At 28.4% G+C, this 25,608-nt stretch overlaps 1 protein-coding gene across 1 annotated transcript in view; it reads left to right on the top strand.

Annotated features, from left to right (window-relative positions):
* Positions 1 to 25,608, top strand: part of LOC107446350 (STKc_myosinIII_N_like and MYSc_Myo21 domain-containing protein ninaC) — a 169,549-nt gene that overhangs the window by 102,455 nt on the left and 41,486 nt on the right. Inside the window, exons 9-14 of the mRNA XM_043046374.2 lie at positions 2,074 to 2,238; positions 2,341 to 2,457; positions 5,453 to 5,557; positions 5,638 to 5,721; positions 19,093 to 19,243; positions 21,350 to 21,401. Of these exons, the coding sequence (XP_042902308.1) occupies positions 2,074 to 2,238; positions 2,341 to 2,457; positions 5,453 to 5,557; positions 5,638 to 5,721; positions 19,093 to 19,243; positions 21,350 to 21,401 (674 nt within the window). The remainder of the gene's footprint in view (positions 1 to 2,073; positions 2,239 to 2,340; positions 2,458 to 5,452; positions 5,558 to 5,637; positions 5,722 to 19,092; positions 19,244 to 21,349; positions 21,402 to 25,608) is intronic.

Below are 25,608 nucleotides of genomic sequence, written 5' to 3'. Positions count from 1 at the left end.
TGTGGCTTAATTATACGGGGCCGTGTATTGTGGCTTAATTAGTTGGTCTAGTGGTGCCATCCAGGGTGAAAAATAGAGAGTGCTAGATTTTTTTTCTGTTGCACACCACTGCCATCTATGTGTGCACAAGAGAGTTTCTTGTTCCAATAATCCAGATATTTATACAAGATAAAGGCAATTAAACCACACAGAAAAACAGGAAAAGAAAACAAATAAACTGTTAAAAAAAGGAATTTAAATAAACGAAGAAAATTAATTATTAAAATCTGAAAATATATTGTATATAAACTAATTAGAAATTAGAAAAACAAGCAGCGAAAATATATAATTACTTCCTAAACTCACATGATTGTAACCGCAAAAATAGTTTTTTGTTTAAAATTTCAAAAATAGATCCAGAACTAAATATATCAATATAATAGTGTGAAAACACCAAGAAAATTAGAATAATTCGTTTATAATTTAATTTAATCAAGTAAAAATGACGCAAAAATTCTAGAGAAAATTCAAAATAAAACACAAAAAGAAACATATAAAGCGATAAGTGAAAGAAATGTAATGTTCTTATGAATAACACAAATAATCAGAAATAATCATAAGCTGTTTTCAAAAACATGTTGTCAGAGTACAAAATATAAAGTTCAAGAAATATTGTTAATTAAATTAAAAATTATTATTACCGATTAAAATCAAAGATTACAAAATATGAAATTATTCTGTTTCTACTATCAAGCTACGAAATCGTAAACGTTCGGAAAACCATTTTAAAAATCTTAAATGTACCCTTAGAAAACTTTAACTTTCAAGTGAAAACACGCATTCAACACGCATTCATATTAAAGTTAAGAAACAGCATTTGATTTTTCCGTTACCTTGGATTAAAGCGAAAACTGGAACATGGTAAGGATATATTATACAGTATAATTCAAAATTTAAAACTAATAAAAGACTATTAATAAAAGAATTAAAATTAATCTTAAATAAGAATCTTAAATAAAACCTTCTAACTCAATGATTTTAAAGAAATTATCATTATTAATTAAATACTGTTTTTTATTTAATGGAATAACAGAGGAGAGTGTTGCTGAAGTATAAAATTTCCAACTATTTAAAATAAAGTTCGGATATAATTTTAATACTTGGTTACAAGTTACAACAGATTAGAAAAGGACTCATAATCTAAATATCTAACAGTTTTTTGTGTAAATATATTTATTAATTTTGATGCGCCATCAACTCAATGATTTTGTATCGAATTTAATTGCATTTGTTCGATAGTCGTTGTTTTTTGTCAATTTGATTCATTCCATTTTATTGTCTACTTTCTTCTTTTCCCACTGTAAGGAGAATGGGTATTCAACTAGTATAGCATAAAATGATGCCAAGAAAAAGGAAAGCATTTTACTCATGTCTAATCGAAATCAAATAATATGCAAAGTATTCAGCAAAAATGGAAAAGATAAATTGATATTTCTTTTTCCACTTTGGAATACCATCCCATAAATATCCCGATTGCAAAGTATTATTTAAAGCTTAACAAAGGGAAAGTTGTTTTTGGCACTGAAGTTAAAAATCTATCTGATTCATTAAATGCCAGATCTCTGTTCTGGCTTATTTGTTGTTTCTAATGTCACTTGCCACACGGGCAAGCCTGCTTGGTGAAACCGAGCAAATTTAAGGCAGAGTGTGCGTTTTTTGTTTTTCAGTGGCGCCATCTATGGTCAAGAATTCGACTTCTCCCGCACCATACGTCGCACCCGTTTATAGGGCGAACCCATTCATACATCCATACATTCATCCACAGATCGCAATTTTGACCTGAACCGTAATTTCCCCGTAATTTGACCGTAATTTCGTCCAATCCAGTACCCCAGAGGTTTTGATTTGTTAAGAATGGAGAATTTTTGCGACAGATTTAACGAGCATCAGTCACTTTACTACAAGGGGAGTCTTCGGCCGGCGGGTCGGACAGAGGCCCAGTGCCCTACCGACCAGACTATCCCGGCTCTATTCTGGTTTATTATGCAGTGAATTATGGTTCAAATTTTAAAAGTATTACCATGTATTTTTCAGGTACTTAAATCCCTTGGAGATAGTGTGAAACAAAATCTGACGCCAGCACCTATATCTAAACCGATATCAATGACGGTAAAGAATTGGCATTTCAAGAGTGACGCCGATACCAGTTACGTCAAACTCTTACCCGATGATCTAGCGGCAAACGATAATCTAGCAGAGGTTTGCAAATATCTCATTTTATAATTCTAAAAAAAATAATAATGAAATCAAAATATTCTTTTTTTTCTTCTTTTTCTTTATCTTAAGTGTTTTCTTAACTAGGAATCCGTTGTAGATTATTTGCATGGGAGGTTTATGCAGGACAATATTTACACTTTCATAGGTGATATTCTTATTGCCGTAAATCCAAGAAAGAAATTACCTCTCTATGATTCAAAGGTACTTATTAACTTCATCTCTATCATTGATATGGTTGAAAATCTATTAAATAAATTCTCTTTGTGTGATTTCAATGTACTACTTTAGCTACCTATGAATAATTCAAAGGTATTTTGTAACGTTCTCTCTATCTTCTAACTAAACTCTCTTCGTGATTTTATTATACTAATAAGCTACCTATTCAAAGGTACTTAGTAACGTTCTCTCTAGCATTAAAAATTTTCTAACTAAACTCATTTCGTGATTTTATTATACTAATTAAGCTACCTATGAATAATTCAAAGGTACTTAGTAACGTTCTCTCTATAATTGAAAATCTTCTAACTAAGCTCTCTTCGTGATTTCATTATACTAATTAAGCTTCCTATGAATAATTCAAAGGTACTTTGTAATGTTCTCTCTACGATTGAAAGTTTTCTAACTAAACTCTCTTCGTGATTTTATTTGTTAATTAAGCTACCTATAAATGATTCAAAGGTACTTAGTAACGTCTTCTCTATGATTGAAAATCTTCTAACTGGACTCTCTTCTTCATTTCATCATACATTTAAGCTTCCTATGAATGACTCAAAGGTACTTTGTAACGTTCTTTCTACGATTGAAAATCTTCTAACTAGACTCTCTTCGTGATTTTATTATACTAATTAATCTACCAATGAATGATTCAAAGGTACTTTGTAACGTTCTCTCTACTATTGAAAATCTTCTAACTAGACTCTCTTCATGATTTCATTATATTAATTAATCTACCTATGAATTATTCAAAGGTACTTTGTAACGTCATCCCTATGATTGAAAATCTTCTAACTAAACTCTCTTCGTGATTTTATTATACTAATTAAACTACCTATGAATGATTTAAAGGTACTTAGTAACGTCCTCCCTATGATTGAAAATCTTCTAACTAAACTCTCTTCGTGATTTCATTATACTAATTAAGCTACCTATGAAAGATTCAAAGGTACTTAGTAACGTTCTCTCTACGATTGAAAATTTTCTAACTAAACCCTCTTTGTGATTTTATTATACTAATTAAGCTACCCATGAATGATTCGAAGATACTTATTAACATCATCTCTATGATAATGAGGTACTTATTAACTTCCTCTTTGTTATTAAAATATTATAATTGATACTTCTTTTGTGATTAAAATGTACTAATTCAGCCATGTCTATCTATATTTCAAATATAGCACATAAAGTGATTCTTAGTGGTTTGAGGGCGCTTAATAAACAGCTTCTGTATGATTCAAATTTATGGGAAATATGGAACGCTTCACTGATTCTTGTCAAAAAATAGTTTCCTTTTTCTTTCGCTAATGTACATTTTTTTGCTAATGAAAACTACTCTAATCAAAAAACATTCCAAAAAGTCCTTCAATAGAAGCGATTGACATACGCGGGGTGGGGGGGGATGTAAAACTTATTGATATGTTTTAGCCATCGAGTCAATACATGATTTTAAATCGAAATTACTTTCCCTACAAACCATGTAATTCATGTGAAATTTTCATTTGATAGTAAATTTACTTTAACCATTTAATGCACAGTGCGCAAAACGAACCACCCTGAGTAACTTTTGATCTAACGGCTGGATCTTCATATTCTAGACTCAATCTTAATTATTAACCTCAAATGTGCTAATTAAATAATGAATACGATATTTTATCTAACGAAATCAGACTCGAAAATGTACTTTCTCTGAATAACATAGCTTTACATAAACATGCCTTTTTTTCGAGGGATTCAGATTTCAGACCTCCAAAATTGAAGGGGTAGCCGCAATCTGGGAAATATGGTCCCAATAGCTCAGGTCAGGAGAGTGATCTAAAGTATGGACCCCTTAATGTTAATTTCATTTTACACACAATTATAAAATTCACTTATTTAAAGATAATTCAATACAGAAAATAATTTTTTATAATTATTTATTATTTTTTAATATTCAATTTAGTAACAGTCGAAAAAATTTGACTGTGAGGTATACTATTTTATATTAAATAAAATATGCTTTATAAAATAGCAAAGTACAAAATATGAGATAATTGGTCAAATAGTTACTGACTTATCAAATTTTAAAAAATTGGTACATTCCAAGTTTGATTTTACAAGAACGAATCAACCGATTTACTTCAAACTTTGTCATTTATCATACACAATAACATTCTTTAAAATTATCTAAAAATTGTATATCTTACTGTTCAAATCTTTTTGAATATTATTAAACAAAGTGATAAAAAATAATAAATTTTTTTGCATGAAATTTTCTTCGGAGAAATGAATTTTATAATTTCGAGCAAACATTTTTCGATTCGCTTATAGTTCACGATATATAGTTATATAAACAAAGAGTATAATTGATATTAAGGGTTCTAAACTTTGGACAGCTCTCCTGACCAAACTGATGGAACTATATTTCCCAGATCGTGGTTACCACCTATATATCGGGAGTACTAAATCTGAATCCGTAAAAAAAGGTATGTTTATTCAGAGAAAATACGTTTTTGTGTCTGATTTCTTAACTTAAAATATCGTCTGCACTAATTAGCAAATTTGCAGTCACCCCCTGAAACCATTAAAATTGCGTCCTAGAATAAGTAGTTTTCTAACTCGTTCTATTCCAGCCACTAATTTCAATAAATGCTAATAATATTTATAATTTGTTGTACTTTAGAGTCATTTTAAAGTATTAATGTATAATTTATTTAACTAAATTCGGACATTGTTGAAGAGTTCTAAGCTCTTTGCTGGATTCACGGACATCATATATCAAGTAAACGTTTACATATTATCATTAAATCACATTAAATATTTTTAAAGATATGATTAATAAATGCTAAAATTAAATATTATGTTGTTGATCCAAGAAAATCAAATCAAATAATACAGTTACTTTTAATATCGTCTGGAACGGAAAACCTTCTTTACGCATTAACTGAATAATAGCATTAGTAAGAATATGTCTGTTATGGTTAATAATACAACTATCTTTCAGATTCAGACGCAGTATTGGGAAAAGGCCCGATCCGATAATCCACCGCATGTGTTCGCAATTGCAGACAGGGCGTACCAACAAATGCTGCATCATAAGAGATCTCAAGTACGAAAGTTTGTCATTAGTTTAAATTATGCATTCCATTTAAACAGAATAAACCTTTACGGTTTATTTTTGCACTCTAGGTAATCATTACGTTTGGTCAGAGTGGCAGTGGGAAATCCTTTTCAACGACACAAATCATCAATCAACTGGCTTTTCTGAGTCCGGTGCGTATTGCATCATTTATCTCATCATTGTTCCAGAACCTTTAAACTAAAATAAACTGTTGAGCAAGAATTGTTAACTATTGCTGATCTGTAAAGCGTAAAAAACGATTTTTAGTTTAATTTGGAATTATTTAAAACAATTATTGAAAAAGGAATTGCGCACATTTTAATATCTCTTACGGTTTCAGTGTACAAGATTGCTGTAAAGAAAATACTTTATATTAAGAAAAATAAAATAGTTAAAACATGCTAAATAATTTTTTAAAAAATGATTCGAACCTCAAATTTAAATAAAGCTTTTGTACGCTTTGTTTTTAAAATGAAAAAAAGGGTACAAAATATAAAATTTAATGGGTAAGAAGCCTGTCTTCATCTATAAAAAAAATTTGTTACTGACAACGTATTTATTAAACTAACTGTGAAATTCCCATTTTAAAAACATTACTTTCTATCAATTTAGTTGTTAATCATTTTTAACTCGAAGTAGTAAGTCAATATTGAAATTATAGAGAAAAAAGAGAAGGTAAAAATTTTCTACTAAAAAAATTACTTATTTTGTAGAGACAGTTAGCTTGAAAACAGTTTTTTTAAAAAAAAAAAAATTCTAACGTATTTTACGAACCTTATAATCTTAAACTATCTATATTAGAAATATTTAAACACGTGCCAGTGCAATTTTTAACAACAGTAATGTAGTACTCTGAATTACAAGAGAAAAATAATTATGAGTAGGTACTCTTTGTAACTATTAGACATTCTTATATAAAGATAAGTTTTAAGACTGTTTAAAACTGCAAGATATATTAAAATTAGTTCAACTCTTTTGACGTTTACACAAAATACTAGAACATTAAGTAGACATAAAAATACACTTAATGTTATTATCTAAACTATGCAGTTAATAAAAAAATAACATTTTACCAATTGAAATGCTTATAATTTCTATATTTGTTCTAAAGAAAATGGAATAACTTCTTAAGTATTATTAGCGACTAGAAAGTTTTATTTTAATTATAGTTTTACACGAATGAATCTTCTTATTAACATTCTTCTTACATTCTTATAAGCAAAACTTAAACGTTCCTCTTTATTAATTATATTCTTCGTAAGTAGTATATAGTATTACCCCAAACTCCACGCTTCCCCTCTCTCTGTCTGTATTCTCAAATCATGATTTTTTTCCTACTCTAGTTTATTTCCACTTCTTACTGCAATAGGGGAAAAAAAGCAATATTTCCATACCCATGGTATCAAGGAAGATAAAAGTGTGGAGATTAAGAAAATCGCGTAACCTTCAGACACCTATTCTATATCTAAACAGTATTTTTATCATGCGTGATTTTTCAAACACAAATCTTAATTTTTTTTTATTAGTAATATCGTATTTTTATTAAGAAGTTCTAAAACACAAACACACACAGTTAAATTTCACTTTTAACTGTTAAGATTTGAAAAAAGCAAAACACTCAAACGGAAGAAAGTACCTAGTTAATATAGAAATGAAATTTATTTTTAAAAATAAATATAAAATCACTTTTATGAAAATGCAATATATTTAGTGATTATCACAAGAAAAAAAGAAAGAGTTTTGTAACAATGGTATTTAAATGAAAAAAGGGAAACACTTTTAAAATCTTTTGTTGCAATCTCAGGAAATTTAAATTTTCTGGGTGATGTGATGGATTAATTAGGTAGTTAGATAAAAATCAGATAGTTAAATGCAAAACCATCAAGCTCATGTAACATTAAACAAAATATCATAAGATTAGAAAATCGGGAGCGAACATTTGAGGAAAGTTATCCAACACACTATCGTTGAGGGGTTTTTGTTTTGTTTTTTTGTTCTTTTTTCGAAACACACATTTAAAATACAGATTTCATTTTTATAAATTTTAAAAATCTTATCTTCTTTAAATACTAGGCTCTTGACGGGTCCCTAAGACATTTAGAAAAACCAGTAAATCTCCCCTTATACTGACACTAACGTGGAAAAAGATTATTTTAAAAAAAAAATCAAATTTGAATAAAGTCGTGGAAGATAATGTTTAAAGTTCTTTTTAGAAAAGTTTTCTATAAATTTTAGAAAGTTTTGATGAAAATTGAGACATTTTGTTCTTTAAAATTCACTGTAGAATTAAAAAGAATTAAATGCTTAACTTTTAAGAATAAAAAGATTTATAACTGTAGTTTATTTTAATAGAATGCGTTAAAAGTGATTCTTCTTATGTTTATATCATATGTTAATAATTTAGGAGGAATCACGTCTTATTCTAATAAGTTATTAGTCATGTTTAATCCTTCCCGTGGCACAATTAATTTTCTCACTAAATGACCAACATAGGAGCTTAAAGCAATTTCCTTCCCTGCTGGAATGCATCTTGAGTGTTATTCTTTAATTATGCGATTTATAACGACTTTCAGATACATATTATCCATAAATAGAACAAAGTGTTTTCGCTTTTAGGGAAGCAATTCTTTTAAGAGCAGTTTCGACAGAAAATAAAGTAGCTCAAGAGCAAAACTCAAATTAAACTTTTCATTTATGTTTCTTTATATGATTCGCTATTTAATACACGCAAATTTAATATTAAATACACATTTTATTTAAAGGAAAATTTAGAAAAAATACTTGGGATACAATTCGTGAGTTAAGTTTTCTATAGAGACATTAAGAACCAGAATAGAATTCATTCATTTTAAAATTTCCTTTTCTGTATTTTATGTGAGATTCGATTTAAATAGCTTAATATTTTTCTTTACAAAAATCAACCTCTTTTTTTTCACTTTTTTCCAACACATAAATTAACCTTCTACTTCATGATAAGTATACAAAACTTCCCTCTTATTACTTACTTTATGGTTGATGCTTTTTCTGTCTTTAAAAATTAAATGTCGCCTAAGGGATTTTTATTTCTTTTTCTAAATGATTTCAAGTATATATTGTGCCTTATGATATTACAACATCTCTTCTCTTGTCAATTCAAGATATAATTTGATCCAGCTGTCTTATTTTCCTATTTTATGTAAGCAAACATTTACAATCAATGACAAAATCATGTTGAAAATATTAAATATCAAGAAGACACTGAAGAACTTGCAAATGAAGCTAAATTTTTTATACTGTTGGTTCAGTTTTTTTTTTCGTTGTGAATTAAAATTACAAACCTTCTTATCTATTTCCCCTTGACTATAGAGAAATAAATTATCAAAAAAACTGTTTGAGCAAAAGAAAATCTAATTATATATTTACATTAATAAATAATCACTGATCTTTATTAATGGATTTCTGATACACAGCAACCTAAACGGAAGAATTTTAACCCAAAAAATTCACTATTTCATTCCTAAGTTAAACTTAGCTCATTATGTTAACAATAAAACATCAATGGGCGTTATTACACTTTTAAAATTCCTTTTTTAAAGTTGCTGAATAGTTTGAGTTAAGAAAAACGATTTACAGGAAATTTTTTTCATGTTTCAGAATATTTACCCAGTTGAAAGAAATTCTACTTCATTTTTATTCTTTATTAGAAATATATTTTGGATATTTCTCTTTTATCGTTCTTGCGACGAATCAAGAGGTGAACAACAAACGTATACAATTCCTCCTGTTCGAGATGGAGTGAGAAAAATTTAAGTTTGTAGATTGGATTGGGCGAATCTTTCTTTCTCTCTTTGAATTAAACAAATATTTATTTATCCCTTAAGATCGCGTTTAAGATACTCAAACAAAGATTAGTTTCAAATGATTTCTCGTTAGAGTTATAATTTTGTTAATAAATTGTTATTCTAAAAATTCTTTAGAATTTCAAATATAAGCAGAAGATTTTGAATTCATTACTCAAATACGGGGAATTTTTATTCGAATTTTATAATTTAATCTTTAAAAGTTTACCTTTTAAAACTCAAATGTTCTTTAAAAATGTTCCAAGCTACAAAATGTTCTTCGTCTACAAAAGGGATTAAATTCGGCTATGCATTCCAAGAATAATTGAAGTTCTTTATGGTTCATAATTTATAACTTAATAGTACACTCCAAAATAAACAAAAAAAATTATTTATGATTTCAAAAACCAAAAACTTTTTGTAAAAATGCAAAACATTTGTTCGATTTTCAAGTAACTCTGTATGTACCCTCCTTTTAAAGCAAATTTTGTGAACATGATCGAATATAGAATAACTTTTCTTCGAGAATATTGAAGACTATCAGAAAAATTGCCTTTACACATAATCTTTTGTCATATCATCATATTTTAAAAGGCGAATTATTACAGATGAATTTCTCAGTTTTTGCCATAAATCAGAATGAATATCAGTTTAGACAAGTTTTAATGCGATAAAATACATTAAATTTTGCAATGTTAGTTAACTGGATATCATTTGCAAGAAGAAAAATAAGTTTACTAGTAAGTGTAATAAATTAATTTCATTGCATTAAAATCAGTCGTACGAAATATTTACTACTGTTGTGAACAATAAGTAACAAATGTACGATTTTCATGATATCGATTCATAATAGATATTGTACGAAATAAACAGATAAAGTTATCCTAGAGATTAATCAACTGTTTTATGTTATCATGTGTACTAATCAGTTACTGTGCATACAAACCAATTTCTCACATTAACCTAAGCAACGTGATAACATGACTGCATCAAATACATCCTTTCAAAATTACCTACCAGTCATCTATTTCACTCACATGTTTCTCGGTAATTATAATAATGATGGATAACCTGACTTAAATGCCAGGATGAAATACTTATTATACCTTTAACATTTCCAGTTTTGTAGCGTTTTATAAACCACTTAAACATGCATGCCAAACAAGCATGTATAGGTATATCTGCATAACGTTTCGTGGAAAACGGTATTTCTGCTAACAAAAGCCAGTGCTCAAGTCTTAAGTTTGCATATTACAGAAATACATGCGTATTAACAATAACCTAAACATTTCAAACATTATTGGCGATAGTATAATTTTAGATAAATACATTTATATTTTTAATTAAAAGTAGAATTCCAAATATTAATGCAAACAATTAATGAAAATAAAATTAATAAAAATAAAAATAACATCCAAATGGAAAAAATGCGCTAAGCTGCAGAGAAACCAAGAGGAATAAAACACGTGAGACGAATAAAAATTAGTAAAAATTGAAAAAATGAAAAAAATATGACAATCAAGGCTGACATCATAGCCCTGAATTGTTACAAAAATGCAAAACTCGTTCTATCGAGAAAGCTAAGACAAAAGTCAAGAATGCTTTCTCTGTACCCGAAAATTTTTGCCCCGGTCCAGAAAAAGAATACAAAAATACAAGAATAAATAGTGAAATTTGTAATACAATGCAGTTTAAATTACAGAAGCAATTACATATTTCACTATTTATTCTTGTATTTTTCACTATTTATTTTCACTATTTATTTCACTTATTTATTTCACTATTCACTTATTTATTTCACTATTTATTTTCGTGTTTTTGTATTCTTTTTCATGTGAAATGCAAAACTCTTTCTATCGAGAAAGCTAAGAGAAAGTCAAGAATGCTTTCTCTGTACCCCAAAAGTTTTGCCCCGGGCCAGAAAAAGAATACAAAAATACAAGAATAAATAGTGAAATGTGTAATACAATGCAGTTTAAATTACAGAAGAAATTGCATATTTCACTATTTATTCTTGTATATAATGAAATATGTATATGTATATGTAATAGTGAAGTATGTAATACAATGCAGTTTAAATTACAGAAGCAATTACATATTTCACTATTTATTCTTGTATTTTTGTATTCTTTTTCTGGACCGGGGCTAAACTTTTGGGGTACAGAGAAAGCATTCTTGACTATTGTCTTAACTTTCTCGATAGAAAGAGTTTTGCATTTCACATGAAAAAGAATACAAAAACACGAAAATAAGTAGTGAAATGTGTAATACAATGCAGTTTAAATTACAGAATCAATTACATATTTCACTATTTATTCTTGTATTTTTGTATTCTTTTTCTGAAACGGGGAAAAACTTTTGGGATACAGAGAAAGCATTCTTGACTTTTGTCTTAGCTTTCTCGATAGAAAGAGTTTTGCATTTTTGTGACAATTCAGGGCTAGACGTCAGCCTTGATTGTCATATTTTTTCATTTTTTTCAATTTTTACTAATTTTTCTTCGTCTCATATGTTTCTATTTTTAACTTATTTTTAAAAAAAACTAAATTGCTGCTTACATTATAAACAGCATTTATCTTCAAATATTTCTGTGATGCGCAAGAAAAACCACTTCACTCAAAATTTTGAAGAGAAATAACTCAGAATCATATCGTTCGTGTTTACTTCAGCCAGTTTACAATTTAACTACCGAATTAGGGATATTTTTATAGAACTTTATGAATTACTGCAAAACTCGGATACAGAGATAAAGTTATACTGAATGTTCACATGTGCATAAGTTTTATAAAACGCTAGTGAGTTAAAGACAAGAAAAAACATGTTGATTTAAGTTACCCCGCAATATGGAGTAACTAAGACTCTAATATTATAATATTTGGCTTATGTTGGTATATAATGGGGTAACAAAGGGCTAAAATAACCGTACATGCTCAAAACACTTATTAGCCTAAAAGGGTAACTAATCTTTTTTTTTCTTTTTTTTTTTACATTTTTATTTTAAAAAAATTTCGAATGAAAGTTAAAACCAATTAAAAAGTGATATTCAACTTTCTATGCGATTGCAATAGTTTAAAGCAACGACTAACACTGTTTCAACCCTTAAGGTTAAAAAAAGTAAAATATTGTTTCTATAATGAAATAATTATATCCTGTTATCTGTTTTATAGATAACAATACTATAGACTATCAAAAGTAATTCTATACTTTTAATATTATTAAATCCCATAGAAAATCCAAAAAGACGAAAACATGCCATTTATTAGGTCAGTTAAAATAGGAAGTGTATTAAAACTAATCATTATGTATTTAGACTTAGATTTACATTGTGTCTAATGGTTTAATTAAGTAACATAATTCCTAAATTAGTTACAGTTTTATAACATTTCGTAGAATCCAAAATAGTTCTATTATTCTTCTTAGGGTGCCTCATCAATTTTTTCTCTTGGATCCTCACTCCGAGCTCATTATTAAGCCCTAGAGTAACAAAAGCCGATTTTGCGGAGAAAAAAAATTGCTGTTTTGTTGTTAGTCGAAACAGGAAATAACAATGAGTTTATAAATGAAAAAAATAATCAACGTCGAAACAGCCATCGACTGCTTGAGATTATATTGAAGAGTTTTTATACACTAGGAAAACAGGCATGGTTGAAACTACCAAAATTTGATAACATTTACCTTGTTTTCTGACTTTATGGAAACACCAAAAGTTAAGGTAATTTTTACCGTAACTTTTCGGTAATGACAATGTTAAAATTATCAATTAAATCTAGTTTTAATATCATGTTGTTCAGCAGTAAATTAGGTTATTTTAAAAAACAGCACTAATGTATAGAAAACGCTGATTATTCGGTTGTAAATATCATCATTCACCACATAAAAAATTGAGACTATGGAAGTCTAGTATGCCTTAGACATTTGAATTAACCCATTTTAGTCCAAAAATAAAAATTTTATAAAATTCGTTATTATTTTCGAAATATGTTTGAAATATATGAGGAAACTAAATAGTTAGAAAAGAAATAATTTGTAATGATACAAAAAGAAAAATATATATATTGAAGTAGTTGAATAAAAAATGACAACCTTTAACTACTCTCAGTCTTACCATTTAAAAAAACCATACCAGAAGGCATGGTAAACTGATTATAAGGTATATTACCATTCTTTTTGGTAAAGGCATGACCATTAAAGCCTTAAAATTATCATACAAATGGTGAAATGTATGGTACTTTCTGAAGAATGTCCTGGTAATGCTATAGGGATTTTTCTAAGTATGGCGCGAAAACCATTTTTTCTGTTAAATTTACCAATTATGTAAATAATAAGAACTATAATATTGAAAACCAGAATTCAATATAAAGAACTGAAAAACAATCAAATGAATGATTTAAATTTCGTAAATTTTAGTGTTCAGAATTAGTACTCATCCATTTGGCTCAGGGGATATATTCACCAATGAAAAAACAGTAATTTCAATTGCTTTTTTTGTTTGGATAAGTAATAAATTGAAAAAATTATAAAATAAACATATATAAATAAATAAATAAAACAGCTAAATCTCCTTAAGCCGGCAAAATGGATAAGTACTGAAATTCTTTACCAAATAAATATGAAAGAATAATTTGAAAGAATTTTTTTTCTTTTTTGTTTTTGCTGCAAGGAATCCAAATTAAAATTATGAGTTTGCTTGTTAAAATTATGAAACGTATAATGAAATTGTCTTAAGGTATCCGACTAGTTTTGACAGCATTTTGTTTAAATATTAATATAAATTTTTAAAAAGCTAGTTTATTAGATTTATTATGCGTAAAACTTATGAAACTACCAAAAATACCGTGTTTAAAGGGGTGCGAAATGTGAAAAAATGGGATTTTGAAATAAACGGATTTAAAGACTTAAAATCACTTATCCATACAATGTTATCAGTTTGCACAAAAACTACTATAACTTTATAAACAAATCGAGTGCAAACAAAAGTAAATATTTAAATTTAATATTTTTAGAAGGCTAAGATTACATGGATTTTAAATTTATAATAAACTCAATTTCGAAAACTTTGTCCGAAATCATGCTTTTGCCCTAGTACCTTAAATAAAGGTAGAAATTATTCACTTATTTTTAAAACACGCATTGTTTGAAATATGTAAGCGGAACCTTCACTAATACGGAATTCAAATTAACAATGAAACTCAAAACAAAGGACTTCCGAAATTTATCCAGTAGAAGTAGTTACCCAAGTGGGCGAACTAACCTGTATAAAAGTATTCAGCTATAAACAACTTCTGAGTCAATTGGCATAAAATTTTACCTAATTACACTATTTCTTTAAAAATTATATGTTTTTTTTTCATTTCTGGTATTTAAAAAGCATGGTATTAGCATTATAAAAGCATAAAAAAATCCGGATAAAAAAATAGCAGAACAGGCCTCAACAATTAATGTTGATAATAAATTAATTTTTCCAACTTGAAGTTTTCTACCTCAAATAATGTAATTCTTTTGTAAACCATTAAATTTGTTTCTGTATGAGGACATAAAGTTTTATTTTGTAATTACAGGAATGCACAGCAATAAACACACAACTTACACTTGTACCTTCACTTGGAAATAATCAAAATATGCAAAGAAAAATAATCAAAATATAAATATGTTTCGATCTAAAGAAGCAATTTTATCTCGGTTTTTCCAGTTTACTTTTAAATTATGCATTTTAAAATAAAGTTAATGTATTATTCATAAATAACATTTCTGAAAAATTCCTCTTCCCAATTTGAATTTTTTTTCTTTTTATTGTTTTTCTTCCAAGAAATGAAATACTTTTCTTACTAAATTATTACAATTCTTTCTTATTTGGTTGTTTTTTGTTCTTATCGAAACACAAATGATGTCGCAATAATATGCACAATACATTTTAATAAAAACAAAACTTCATATTTACAACATTTTTAAAAAATTCCTTGTTTACTTTTCTCGTATTATAACCAAATGAGCAACGCACAGCAGTTCATTATCTTAAAAAAAGAAATATAATATTTGCATACATTTTTGAAACCATTTTGGCATGCTAATTTCGGATCATTTCTCAACATTTAAAATGGTGCGCTGAGGATTTTTGCAAAGATTTTATTTACAATTATATTTATTTACAACGTTAAATTTTAAGTTTTATGGTACAGAGTAAAAATGTTTTTGTAAGGAATTCTTATTTTAAAACATTATAATTATAAATGCAATAATAGTAGGGGAATTATTTTTCAACAGTATTTTTTCTTACTTTTCTTTCAAAACAAGCTGTGTTTCATTTGAGATCGAAATAAGTTACTCGCATTTAATACTAAAGGTGAAAAGTTCACAAAACTACTTACCACTTACCATTATATTCATTACATACTAATTTAATTACCTGACTACGCAATAAAAAACTTCAATCTGTACTATAAACAAAAACACCCAGAATCACTTTCACTCAAATAATCGATTTCTCATACATTTACAGTAAAGTGTGTGATTACATTGGGACACTTTTTGAAGTTTTTTTAACCATCTCAGTCATTACAAAGTAGAGAACTGACTATTTATCTCTACACAACTAAGTAGTGAATAAATTTTTATTTGAAAAGATTGTATCCCTACCACGAAGTCATACATTGGGTGGTTTATTTTTGGTATACCCAATTTATCGCCTTAAAATCAATTATTCTAGTTCCTATTCTAATATCGAATACATCAAATAATTTTTAAACAATCGCTAAAAATTATCAAAATATAATTTTTCTAGAAAAAAATTCCTAGTGGAATTAAAAAATCCGAAATAAAAGTGTAAAAATGTTTATAGTTAGAAAAGAATCTATTATTATTATTTATATTTATATTCTCAAAAATTAAAGTTAAAAAACGGCATAAAGCAAATTATTCAAAATTTTATCTAGAATGATCTTTTTTGTTTGATTTCGTTTGTACCCAACAAAAATCAGGTTCGAAGACGTATAGCCTTTTTTGAATTATTATAAATATATTTTTATTATTTTATTCAATTTATTCAATTTATTAATTTTAATTTATTAATTTTCATTTATTAATTTATATTTAAAAATTTTAATTATTAATTTTAATTATTAATTTTCATGTTTTAATTTTAATTATTAATTTTAATGTGTTAATTTTAGTTATTAATTTTAATTTATTAATTTTAATTATTAAATTTAATATTATTAAATATAAATATATTTTTGAATAATTAAATTAAAATCATTTGAATCATTAATTTGAATCATTACTTACTTTTAGGCCTTCATAAGGAAAAATAAGAATGTCAAACTTATAAAAAACAAGAGCTTCTTAATTAACACAAATCTAAGTGTTTTATAATTATTAGGCCGAGAATCCAATATTTCGCAAGCCACGTGAAAACGGTTCAAGCACCATAAGAGCAGAAAGTTATAAAAGAATTAAAGATTAGCCGTAAGAAATCTGTAAATGTGTCTTCTCCTTTACAAGAGTGATACAGTACGCAAAACAACTTCACTGAGGAAAATATGCATTCTAAACCTTAAGAAAAGAAGAAAACGTTTTAACTATTCCCATAAAGTGTTCCATTTTATGAATTGTAAAATGAAGTTTGAAATGAATGCGTAACTTTATGTAATCACCACTTCTCAAACGTATTTAAAACTCTCATAAAAATCAAATAACAAATTAGGGGCCTTAAATGTGTATTTAGCGGTACCACCTATTACGAGTTTTCCGTAATTATTACAATTTTATAGTCAGAATTACGATCTAGCGGTTGAAAAGCAAAGAATGGAATTAAATCATTGGAAAAAACTGTTTATTTTATGTTATTTTATTGAAGAAACATACACTACAGATGAAGAATCGATTTGCAGTAGAATACAGAGAAAGAAAAGTCATGACGGCAATAAAATATTTTTCATGTTATTTAAATAAAAAAATTTAAATTAAATTAAATTTACTTAATTTAAAAAAAACTATTGGTCTCAGAGTTTAAAAACGCTTATGTAATTTCTTGCTAAAATATTAATGTAAACAAAATAACTAAGAGTTTATCTATTTTTTTTTTCAATTAAATATATTTTTTACGTCTCTCTAGTGTAAAAACGTAATTAACATTCAAGTTTTTCATTTAATGAAATTAAGAAATAAAATCTTTGAGAAAATATTTAATAAATGTATTAAATTTTATAAAAATTTCACATTATGAAAGTATTTTTTTTCATCTTCTGCAAACGTTGTTAACTATTCTCACCAAAAATGGCTCACAAGGTGTTGCATTCAAAAATATCGATTTTTTTTTGCCGCTTCGGTCAGAATACAGATTCTTGAGCTGTAGATGAATAGTGGTCTCATATGACGTTTTATATAGCAAAAATTTAGTGTTTCTTGAGATTATTGTAGAAATATTTATTTCACTAAAAATCTTTGCTTTCAAATTTTAGATGAATTTGAATCTCTCTAGCAATGACCAGAAGTAATTATCAAACCAAGGTTACGTAGTATAAAACACAGAACTTCAGAAACCATGACTGAGGTATCAAAAACGTCACAAATGTCAATATTTTTAAGAGAGCCGTGATGGCTCTGGGGTTAGAGCGTTTGCTTTGTAATGAGGTAAAAGGGGTTCGAATCCCAGCGATGGCTGGTCGATACGTATCCGCATCCGGCTTGCACCGACCACAGTGCGGACGTGAAATATCCTCAGTGATAGACGGATCTTGGGTTAGAGTCCCTTTGCCGTCAGGCTAACCGCAACAGGTTCTCGGGTTCTTCCTCTCCATGTTAAGCAAATGTGGGTTAATTCCATCTAAAAAGTCCTTCCACGAAAGCAAATTTCTTCCTATGCTTGGTCCAGAAGTTCCCTTGTCTTCTGGATTGGGTTCAAAATTACAAGGCTACGGAGTTGAACATTAGTAGTCGTAAATCCAAAAATTAGGTCGGCTGTTCAACGACTGTTATAAAATAAAATATTTTTAAGGATGAAATAAATATGAAAATTTGAGTATTTTATGAGTTTTCTGAAGTAAATCCATTAAAAATTAACTGTTGTTACTGATATTTAGTAATTGTTTGAGAGAACTATGTGTATTATTAATTATAGAAACAATGTTTAGTATATATATTTTTGTATGGTGAAATAAAAATATTTCAGTTCTATTCTTTTTAAGAAATAATAAATTTGGTAATTTAAAAGTTTTTCTCTGATAGTTTAAAAATTTTGTGTCTTGAAAATGATGAAATACTTACTAACAAATTTTTTCTTAGCATTTTCAATGCTTGACGAAATTAGTTTTGTTCAGTTGAATTTCTTAAACTTCAGAAAGTGAAAGATTATTGCAATTCATATTTACCAAATTAGTTAACGCTATAAATATTACATTTTTGGAATATTTCCATATTTATTGCATTTATAAAAAATATCTATCCACTCTAACGAAATTCATAGCGATGAAAAATAGTTGAAATTTTCCAATGGAATGATTTATCTAGAACATTTTTTTTTCCTTAAAAGAAAAAAAAATCTACATATCGTGGAGATGGAAACCAAAAACATATCGTCTTATGGAAATGTCTGTCCCCGAAACCCAATAAAACATCGAAATGTTGACAGTTTTGCGCAAATATTTCCGGTGAGGGCAATCTCTCGAGCATAACTTAACAGATATGCGTTATTTCATTTTATTTTTTCAGAGCAGTAACCTGGCAATGGCCGAAAAAATCCAACAGCTGTGCCCCCTACTTGACGCTTTCGGGACTACTCGCACAACATACAACCAGAATGCCAGTCGCCTACTCAAAACTGTCGGCGTCACATTCACAAAGATGGGCAAAATAACAGGAGGTGAGCTCTCTATGTGCAAGCTGTGTTTATCTTTAATATTATGAAAGAAATATTTTATCTTTAAGCCTTTCTCTAAAGCAACAAAACTTTAAAAACGCTAGAAATTTTTCTCCTTGAATAAGTACTCGCAAAAGAGCTATTTGTAAAAAAAAAGGTGAAAGGAAAAGTTTTTTTTTTCATAAAAAAGTGTTATCGAGAATTTATTGTTTTTATTTTAGAATACTTTTGAAAGAAACACATCAAAAGACGATAAGATTTAAAACATATATGACTTTCTATATTCAATAATCTTGTAAATTCTAGTTTATGAGACAGTTGTGTAACATGTGGCTTTATTTCGAAATTAATCCATGGAATTATGAAAGTACACTGCATCACAAAGGAGCTGAGAAAACACTAAACAATTTTTACAGAAAGTAAACAATTGACATTGATCAATAAACAAATTGAAAAGAAATAATAACTAGTCAATGGAGGACAATTTTAATTATAGTCTGATCATTGAGAGTTCCTTATTGTTTTTTCTTTTCACAATATTTTTTTGTTCTCTCCGTTATTCAATTCAATTTCTAACAAATACTCAGTATACTCCGAAAAGGTATACACAAAAAATTCGTAGCAGCAAATTAAGTATGTAAACACATATGGAAGATTACACCAACATTCTGGAACAATCCAACAAAATCCCCAGGGTAAAGAATACCGGACACTAAACTTCAAAAGGAATCAAAGCAGCAAATACCGGACAATGGCGCGTGGATTCCGAACAGTTAATCCGGTGGCTATGACTAATCTTGTTATTATTTTAATAATATTCTTTATTATTTACAACAACCCCGTCTTTCAATAAATAGATTTCTTGAAAAGAACTTGTCCGGTAGTCCCTACTTTATAGTTTTGTGATGTTAAAAGCTATTGCCTTCACTACACTTATGTTTCAATGTAAAAGGCCATTAACCGATATTCTCTACGTTAAGGTTTTTAAGGCAATTGCACAGTACTCGCCACACTGTTGTTTTTTAAAAAGGTGAACAACCATTGCCCGAAATTTCTTACTCTGAGGTTTTTTTAGTTTAAAGGTCGTTTCTCAGTATTGTTTTTAAGGTTGCCGTTTTAACCCACTGATGTTTTAAGGTGAAAGACGGTCGCTCGATATTGCCTAGAATAAGGTTTTTTAAGGTTAAACGCCTTTACCTAGTATTCCCTAAAATTATATTTTTTAAAAACGCTCCATAACCATAGGGAAGAAGCTTCGAATTGAAAAGTTAGCTTTCGTCACTTCTCTTCTATTTCCTGTTCCAACAGTTGTTGTGTAGTTTTTTGCTCTTTATTGTGGATTTTGAAACCAAATTCTTACTAGCATTATTTAAGGGAATATTCTTACTGTTATTATTACGTTTTTGATTTTGTTTGATTTCTAACTTAAGAGTTTAGGAGGATTGTTTCTAATAATATTATTATTATTACTATTATTTTTATTATTATTATTATTAAAATAATGTAATTCTACATTACATTTTAAGATAAAGTCATTCAAATCGGTGTCTGATCTAATTAACCATTTTAAAATTATTATTTTTGGTGCAAATTACATTAATATACTATTATGAATAACGGTTAAAGAGATTCATTAAATGATTTAGAACTTAACTTTCATCTTCATGCACTAAGTCACGAATGCAAAAATTATATTTAAGATATACATACGTCCATTTGGTAAGCAAAAATGGTAAATTACAGTTGCGAACTCACCAAATTTGTTATAACAATATACTTTTAATTTTAAGTGTCATTTCAAAAACTGATAACTTAGAAAAATGATTTGTATTCACTTATAGATCTTAATAGTATCATAAGGGAAATATTTGGAAGTGGAAAGTGGAGGCGCAAGTGTTCTTTTTAATACATATATTTTAGTTGTATAATTTCAGCTTTTTCATGCCAAGAAACAACAATTATTGTGAAAAAATAATCTGGGTTGGTAAGCGTCAGCAAACAGGGGGCTTATCTTTCTAGTTCTTTAAAAAAATGAAATATTAATATTCTTCGTATAACAGAAAAAAGAGCTGTGAAATAAATCCTAACCATTCTTTGTATGTTTTTCAGGTATGATCACAGCAACTTTGTTGGATCGAACCAGAATCAGTTCTACACCACAGTAAGCATTTTTAAATAAAATTCATACTTTCGTAACTCTCTATATATGACATTGTGCCGACCGGCCTGTTCAGGGGGCAGGGAACTGTTCTTGCATCAGAAATGTGCTGGGTTCGAATCCCGGGCATGGCATGAATGTCTCTCCTTCTCTGTACTATCTGTCCTCACTGGGTGAGCGATATTGGCCCACACCTAATATGGTGCCCCTGAAAGAGGGGTCAACGAAATCGCCCTGTAAATGCTTGAATTGACTGATGTTAACACAGGTGGGCATTGGAAAAAAAATATATGACATTATGTATAATCACACTTAATAGTAAGTTTTCATAAAAATCTTTAAAAAAAATTTCACACTGCAAATAACTATAGTTTGTCTATAGAAAGAACTCCCCTCGCCACGAAGTCTAATGCCGTCTGCTGCTATGAAAACAGGATATAGCTGATTTCAATGAGAAGACTTCACTATCCCCAGATTTCATTTCTTTCGCCTACCCGAGTCAAAATCTATCTTAAATAATGACCCAACACTTGAAATAGTTAAGCCTCGTAACCATAGTCACTGCCACCACTCCAGGTGAATGGCTAGGGGAGTTCTTTACATAAACAAACTATAATATGTCACTGATAGCAATTTGGTATACTATCAAGTTTAAACCCGCTCAGAACCGGTGTAAGGAGAAAGAAGCTTTTCCCCTGAAACGCAAACTTCGGGTTTCTACGTACTAAAGACTACGCATACGTATCAATACGAAATGCGATACTAGAGTACCGTATTGAGATCATGCGTCCGTGTGCGATACCGTGGGTCGTGAAGTGAACGTATCATAGTCACGTACACTGTTAGAAATTTCTCGGAAAAAGTGGTTAAATTACAATTTATTGAAAGGTTATTTTACCATATTTAATCGAAACAGTCAAATAACCACAAATAAAACGGTAATCAAACTGCCAAGTTTGAGAAAAACTGTTTTTTAACTGCTTTCACTTAATACGGTTAAACAACCAGAATTTTATCTCACCTACTAGAACTACCTCATAAAGCTACTTAGTTCTTTGCAACTGCGTACATATCATGGCCGAGCGGGCTTATCTATCAATGTCGGGCTGACCAGCAGAACTGGAGTTCGAGTCCTAGTGTTGGATACCACAATATTTCCTATATTGCCTTCGACACATGAAGAATTTACTGTGTCCGGCACTCTCCAGTGCCCATTACTTTACGAAAAGACGAGCTCCTGTCTAGTGAAATAATTAATTATTTTTTTCTTTTATGAAAAATGCTAGTTGTAAATGGTAAAAAAACTGTGTAGTTTTGTATTCTTGGTTTTATAACCATACTTTTTGTAAATGGTTTCAAAACCATAAAGGAAAAAAATGTTCTTTACCGTAAACTTTACGGTTAATCGGATGGACAGACAGCTGCCAGTTATTTTACCATAATTTTAGAATGAAAATTTTAACAGTGTATATGTGATTACGGTCCTGAAAAGTTAATCCATGTTATCTGATTTTAATCCATGCTTTGAGTTAAGTATGCAAATCAATTAATGGTTGGATAAATTTTAAACTTTTTTACGCGGACATTTTAACACCTCATTTAATTATACAGAAATATAGAACTTAGTGGAAGAACCGGCTGAAGAACACTTTAGTGAATTTGAGAAAACGAGAACTTACATTTAAATGTTCCATCTTTTCAATTTCTAGTTCAATCTTTATGTTTTAGTATATTTGCGAAGGCATAACTTACAAAATATTTGTGGTTCTATTGATTGCATTTATAATCTCTTTTATAGTCTCTTTTATAAAGGAAGATTTTAATGACTTTTGTGCTTAGAATTTTCTTGTTTTCACAGATTTTTAATGTTTTTCATCGAATATAATTTTGCTCGAAAAGATAACACAAATATATATATATATGTATTTAGTCTTACATTCGTAGAATCATAATTCTAGCAAATTTAGTTTGGAACAAACTGGTGTCAAATTTTATTTAGCCTTGTTAGTCCGAAAACCAGTCAAAAACGATTCAGGGATAGCGTGAGCTAGACTTTCGTGGAGTAGATATTTCACCAGTTTGTATCGCTTTAATTGGTGAGAATTTGGTAATTTTTAATTTTAAAAAGAATTTTTTTAAATCGAACTGATTGAAGTCGAAATTTTATGCCATTTCGTTACATATAAAGGTATTTCTCAAATTAAATGCAAGTACTTTTTATTAGTTTTAATACGAAGAATATCTTTGAATAGCTGTTGAAATACAAATCATTTCCAATTTTTCATTAAAAATGATGAGGTTTCATGCAAAAATATCGCCTTTCAATTTTGAAAAATTTTTATAAAACAGTTTTGGGGTATTTTCTATCCTGTTAAACTACGCGTTCATAAATAGTTACGCAAATCTCATACTGTACATTCAGAAGAGTAGTTGGTAAAATCTATTCCGTTAGTATAACGTATAATATGTTCCGTAAATATACCAAGTTTTTTTACCAAATATCTCAATTTTAATATCATTCAACCATATTACGTAACATTTACTTATAAATACGTAAGATTTACGTATAAAGCGTTTTGACTTTAATTTAAGATTTACGTTTAAATTATGTATCATGCTACATGGGTGAAACCATGGATTCCAGATTGGGGGCAAACCTCTTTCCCATTCGCTAATGCATACCTACATATTTATTTTATATGCCACATATTTTGCTCAAAACAGTCACTACTTATGCAATGTACCATGATATATAAATAAAGTCAACACTATAACAATTTTTTATTCTGCATTAGATTACCTTAAACGATAAATTTATGTGAAAAACTGACGACATTGCGTAAATTACATAATTTGGAGAATCCCATATTTATTTCACGTGTAAGAAAGTGGCATTTTGTTACAGAAATGCTTTATAAAAATGTAAGAAAAATTTTTAAATACTTAAAAAAATTGTTTTAAAGTTGGTTTAATAAGTTTAACATTCTTACTTTCATCTGTTTATCTGTTAAAGTAATAGCTCGATTTTGTACGTTACTTTTTTGCGCCTGCATTCAAAACTCGAATTTGCCTTTTATAAAACTCTCACATAATAAAATATAACTTGTCTATTAAAGATATTATCAAATAAGCGCCTTTTTTTTAACTTTCTACTCTTATTTTTATTTGTAAACACTTTGGCACTACCTAAAAAAACATTTTTAGGTGTTACATTAGCTCAAATGTATGAATGTTCAAAATGGCTTGCTTGGTTGTAAAAAAATATATTTTAACTTATTTATCGAAAAATTTTGCCGTAATTGAGATGAATTTCTGTTACTTAATAGAATTATAAATTTATTCTAAAAATTTTGCTCGGAATTAACATAAATTTAATTATTAAAAAAAATTAGCATAAAGTTTAGATCTGTGTGATGCTTCTACTTTGTGAGAACTGTTTGTTCATAAATAAACAAGATAAAAGTTTATAAACCTTTTATTTGCAGTACACGTTATTCTATTTAACTCATACGCATTTTTCATGTAAGATGTAAGGGTTTTTCCAAATATTTTTTCCTTACTATTTTTTTCTGTAGCCTTTTAAAAAATACTATGAATCTTTATTCTTATTTTATATTTTTCATCCAAGAAGTTAGTTTTAAATAAATCTTTATTGTTCTAGTCAGAACTACAAAACAAACATTGATTCACGAACGAAACAGTTAATTCAATAAAACTTGAAGAATCGGCCCTAGTTTGTAAAATGCGATTTAAGAAAAACATTTTTTAAAAGAAGTCGGTAAGGCAGATACCAATAATGCTGAAACTGACCTTTTTTCGATGTATGTACCTTTTCTCAGAATCAAAGTAAGATATTGCTTCAATTTTTTTTCACACAATATTTGCAGATACATGTTCACATTGCATTAACTGTTAATACATATATTTGGTAGAAATTGTTTTAAAAAAATTATGAAATGAGATCTTTTAATTGTTTAAACATTTTCAACATTTTTTAGGAAAATTCTTTCATAACTCAAAAAATATTCCTGTTAACGCTGAAACATTATCACAGAATACAACTGATATAATCACAAATATCACCAAAACATTTCGATGCGATATCATAGGTAGTTTCTTAGAAAAGGTACAGCGAAAAGTCAGTCTAAGCATTATTGTTATATGGCCTACCGATTCCTTAAAACCACGGATAAAAAATACCTATTTATAA

Source organism: Parasteatoda tepidariorum, chromosome 1, assembly GCF_043381705.1.
Source record: "Parasteatoda tepidariorum isolate YZ-2023 chromosome 1, CAS_Ptep_4.0, whole genome shotgun sequence".
NCBI lineage: Eukaryota > Metazoa > Arthropoda > Arachnida > Araneae > Theridiidae > Parasteatoda > Parasteatoda tepidariorum.
This window is presented reverse-complemented; position numbering and strand designations above follow the sequence as displayed.